The following is a 5,078-nucleotide window of genomic DNA, read 5'->3' as shown; positions in this document are numbered from 1 at the left end:
TATATATAATATAATATATAATGTGTGTATGTATATATATATATTTTTATATATACACATTTTTTTTAAAAGAAAGTCTGTGATTCTCAGATCCAAAAACAGTCACACCATAACCCTTGCTAAAAAGCCTATCTGGATTTAGCAAATACTAAGACAAAGGGCCAGGTTGCCCAAGCTTGCCTGGGAAGCAGTTGCTGGAAGCCACCCATGCCCCATTTGGGAAGCACTGCCAAAGCCAGCTGGACAATATTTTCCATAAGGCTAGAGGCTGGCTCAGCTCCATGCGATGGGGCTTCTGGCTGGCAGGGAGGCTCGATGTCTTCTTCAGTACGGAAGCTGCCCTGTGTGCCTGCTCCTGAAGCTGTAGCCACCCCACCCCTCTTGTGACATTGAACAGCAGCTGGAGGGGTGTGGACATGCTGCTATCTGTCCCAAGCTGCACTCCTCCTAGGGCCAAATTTCATAAGGGTCGTGAGCATTGACCACTGTCTCTTGGACCGACCCTCTCAGCCTAGGGAAAACTCATTTCTTCCTCTGTTTCCAGGGGCTTGGAATCCAAGGAGTCAAAGCTATGGGGAGTAAAGAGGGAAGTGTGAATCTGATGAGGCTGCAGGCTTGGGAAGGAAGAGCCAAAGAGCCAAAGAGCTGGTGCCTGAGGAGGGCCAGGCACGCCTGCAGCTGAGGGACAACATCCCTGGGTCTGGCATTGCCCACAGGAGAGGCTGCAATGGACAAGATGCACCGGGAAGCAACCTTGGACCTTAGACACTCCTCAGTCCTTCCTCAAACTGCTACTTGAGTGCAAACGAGAATTTCAGAAGTACCCTAACACTGAGAGCATAAAGCAAAGCACAGTCGCACCTCAGACAGACTCCCTAACAAGGAAAAAACTGCTTGTAGTGTTGCCAGATTTCTTGGCAGCCCTGTCTTTATCTGTGCACTTTATTGTTTGTTTGTTTGTTTATATATTTATAAACAGGGTTTTGCTATGTAGTTCAGGCTGACCTTGAACTCACGATGTAGCCCAGGCTGACCTGGAGCATGTGGTGATTCTCCTGCTTCAGCCTCGCAAGTGCTAGGATTACAGGCGTGTGCCACCAGGCTTGGCCTGTACACATCTCTTAAAACTTTATTATTTAAACCTATGTCTTTGTTTTGTTATTCAAATGTGGGGGTTTTTTTGTACCAGGGATCCAACGAACGGGTCCTTGCACTTAAATGTTTTTTTTTTTTTTTTTTTTGTGGTACTGGGGATTGAATCCAGGGCCACTGTGCTGCGCTACCCTTTCAGCCCCTTTATACTTTTTACTTTAAGATAGCATCTTACTAAATTAACAAATTGCCCAAGCTAGATTTGACCTTGTGATCCCTCTGCCTCAGTTTCCCAGAGTTCTGAGATACAGCATTTTAATTTTTATTTCATATTGAGTTTTTTAGAAGTGCTAGTGATTGAAGCCAAGGCTCAAACATGCTAAGCACACACTCTACCAATTAGCTTTACCTTCAGCTAACTCTATGATTTCTAAAAAAGTGCTTATTGTTGAGCTGGGTTTGTAGCTTAGTGGTAGAGTGCCATCCTGGCATGCATGAGGCCCTGGGTGCTATCTTCAGCACCGAAAAGAGAAAATTTATTGTTGTTATATAATTTACATACATACAACAGAACTTACCCTTTTAAAATATATAGTTTAATAACTTTGCAGACTTACAGCTATCTAACCATTTCTAGTATACCAAAAATATTCCTTATGTACTTTTTCTTTTCTTTTACTTTTTTTTTTTGGTATAGGGGATCAAACTAAGGACCTTTCACTTGTGAGGCAGGTACAGTGCCAATGAGCTAAATCCTCAACCCATCCATTGTCCTTTTATAGACCACCTTCTTCCCTGATTACCTACACCCACACAAAACCTCTGACAACCACTGATTTCTGATAATATAATTTGTTTTCTTAAAAAAGTCATATAGTCAGTCATTGTAAGACCTAAAGTCTCACTTCCACTTCACGGAGGGTGAACAGCCAAAAGGCCTCCATGATGCTGGGCCCTAACACCCAGCGAGACTCCGGGAACACGACAGAGAACCGAGAAACCCAGGAAGGAACACACCAGCCTAGATGGTAAAAGACCTTTATTAGTCTTGCCAGACGGCACTCCCGGAACCAGGTGGCTCAGAGAGGCAACTGCTTAGGGGCTGAGGTACTTTTTATAAGGTTTTACTAAACAAAGAGTCAGGGAATTCACAGAACAAGACTGCAAACACATTGCTTATCTTATGAAGGAAATGTTCTATTTGTCCCTGGGCGGGCTGTTAACCAAGGTAGCAATTAGCATATGAAGAAGCACAGTCTGGCCTATTAGCATGGAGTCCCTTTGTGAAGACTAGTGGAGAGGATTGTAAACACAGTAAGGGGGGCAGGGGGTCAGTTTCCTGCTATCCCTTAGGGGGTCTGGTTTATGACATGTCTGGCATCCTGCGTTGGTCACCCCAGACTCAGGATACCCTGTCTTGATCAAAGTCCTAAGACATTACCTTTGTTTACTCATACCAAGTTTACATACACTTCCTCTAATCTTATCTGTAGATAGGAGGGTGCAGAGTAGAATGGAAGGTACTTTGTTATATGCAGACTCTCTAGGGCCTACACAGCGGTTGGGGTCCTTTTAATCCCAGCACTCAGGAGGCTGAGGCAGGAGGATTACTGAAGAGTTTGAGGCCAGCTTGGGCTATAGTGAGCTCAAATTCAGTCTGGAGTACACAACAAGGGCCTATGTCAAAAAATAAAAAAAGCCAGGTGTGGTGGCACATTCCTATAATCCCAGCACTCAGGAGGCTGAGGCAGGAGGATCACTGTGAATTAGAGACCAGCCTGGGCTACATAGTGAGTTCCAGGTCAGTCTCAACTATGTAGTGATATCCTGTCCCAAAAAACAAAAACAAAAAAAGGTAGGGCCTGGGATTTGGCTCAGTGGTTCTACAGCTTACCTTGGAAGGGCCCAACTTCAATCCCTGGTACCTTACACTACCATTAAATTTTTTCTAGTTCCATTTTTGTCAAAGCTATTTTTTTTTTTCCAATCCTGGGGATTGAACCCAGGGCCTTTCTAGTCCTATTGTTATAACTTTTAAAATGTTGTGAATTGTAATCTTTTATACCTGGTGTCAGGAACAAGGAAAGGGGACGACACTGACACTAGAACCTCTGCATCAGGTCCTAGTCTCCTGCGAGCCACAACAGCACAAGGAATTAATTAATATACGGACAGAAAATGAGACTGAGAGGAGTGTTGGGAGCTGGCCTGAGAGCTGGCAGAAGTGCTGCCATCTAGAGCTAAGTGGAACCATTTTTAGAGATGTTTCCTTCCTGAATTTAAATTTCTACAATTGTAGTTCTTTGTCCTAGTAAACACCCGTTAATCACCCATTAAGGTTGCCTTTGTGATTATAGCTCATTAATAGTTTGTAGTTAAGCCAACTTCCTCTTTCGTTTGTAGTTTTTCTCCTTTAAAAGTCTGAAGCTTGCCTACAATAAACAGAGCCTTGATCAGACTCCTGTCTTGGCGTCCTTCTTTCTCTCCTGGCCCCATCTCTACCCGATGCTCTTTCAGGTTTGAGACACTGCTGGACAGTGCTCTGCGTGGCCGGCTCTCAACAGAGGAGAAGCTGAGCTTTGGCCTCATCTGTGCTGCCCTGGGCAGCCAAGACCCCAGACCTGGAGCTCGCCACATCTTTATACAGAACATCAGCAAAATGAAAGTAGAAATTGACTCAGAGGGTCTGCAATGAACCTAGAACAGTAAGGAACCATGCAGATGAAGATCTGGTTCCTCCCAGGACGTCTCCAGCTGGTGTAGTCCTGCCCTGGAGCATCACGGCATCACTGTGTAAGACTTAAAGCCTCACTTCCACTCCACAGAGCATGAACAGCCAAAAAGGCCTCAATGATGCTAGGTCCTAACACCCAGCGAGGCTCCGGGAGCTCAAGGGAGAAACAAGAAACCCAGGAGGGAACACACCAGGCTAGATGGTAAATAGACCTTTATTAGTCTGGCCAGACGGCACTCCCGGAGCCAGGTAGCTCAGAGAGGCAACTGCTCAGGGGCTGAGGTCCTTTTTATAAGTTTTTTCTAAACAAAAAGTCAGGGCATTCACAGAACTACCAGAGGAAAAGATTCCAAACACATTGCTTATTTTATGCAGGAAATGTTCTAGGGTCACCTTTTGTCATACCATTTGCCCCTGGGTGGGCTGTTAGGCAAGTTAGCAATTAGCATATGAAGAAGCACAGTCTGGCCTATTAGCATGGAGTCACTTTAGCTTATTCAAGTCTTACAACTGGACACTCAGGTCTCAGCTGTGACCAGAGGTGAAGGTGGAGTTATGTCTTGACAGCCATAGCTGGCCAGTAAGCAGGAAAACTAGGCCCTAATCATGATTTAATTAGGAAATGATTTTCCCCCAAATCATAGACAGTTGCTCCCGACACTCTGGGTTAGCTTTTGAAATATATGGGTTACATGTGTGTGAACAAATAAATCATGAGAATTTTTGGATCCCATTGCTAAGAAGAGCCATTTAAAAGGTAAGGCCAGGCATGGTGGTGCACGCCTGTAATCCCAGCACTCAGGAGGCTAAGGCAGGAGGATCACTGTGAGTTCAAGACCAGCCTGGGCTACATATGTAGGAGCCTGATTGAACCAGAGCGACTCTGTGTTGACCAGCAAATGACCTAGAGACTGTCGCTCCCCCCCTCCCTTATAGGATAACTAATGATTAATTGTGAATTGTTAGGTGGCTGTTTTGGAGTAGCTGGGAAACTAGGTGGAAACTGTAGTGAACACAGAGACCCAACGCAGGTCACGCCACTCCTTGCATGCCTGTAGTCTGAATGTTCTGAACTTTATGATGATCTAGGTTGTAAATGGAACAATGGATAATCACTCTGCTGATCATTAGTACTTGACAACCACTAGCTCAGATCAACTGATTCTTTGCCTTTGTCCTCTTCCTGTAAGTTTTAAATTTTAAGTTGTCCCCCTCAGCCCTATATAAAATGGCCTCTGTTTCTGAGCTAGCC

General features: G+C 44.8%; 1 protein-coding gene across 1 annotated transcript in view; it reads left to right on the top strand.

Annotated features, from left to right (window-relative positions):
* The first annotated feature begins 286 nt into the window (after window positions 1–286).
* The window catches only part of LOC109117856, a 6,554-nt gene continuing 1,762 nt past the window's right edge, over window positions 287–5,078 (top strand). Inside the window, 3 exon segments of the mRNA XM_019206651.2 lie at window positions 287–327; window positions 3,610–3,757; window positions 3,918–3,952. Coding sequence (XP_019062196.1) covers window positions 287–327; window positions 3,610–3,757; window positions 3,918–3,952 — 224 coding nt within the window.

Source organism: Fukomys damarensis, unplaced genomic scaffold, assembly GCF_012274545.1.
Source record: "Fukomys damarensis isolate Sample0158 unplaced genomic scaffold, DMR_v1.0_HiC HiC_scaffold_24, whole genome shotgun sequence".
NCBI lineage: Eukaryota > Metazoa > Chordata > Mammalia > Rodentia > Bathyergidae > Fukomys > Fukomys damarensis.
This window is presented reverse-complemented; position numbering and strand designations above follow the sequence as displayed.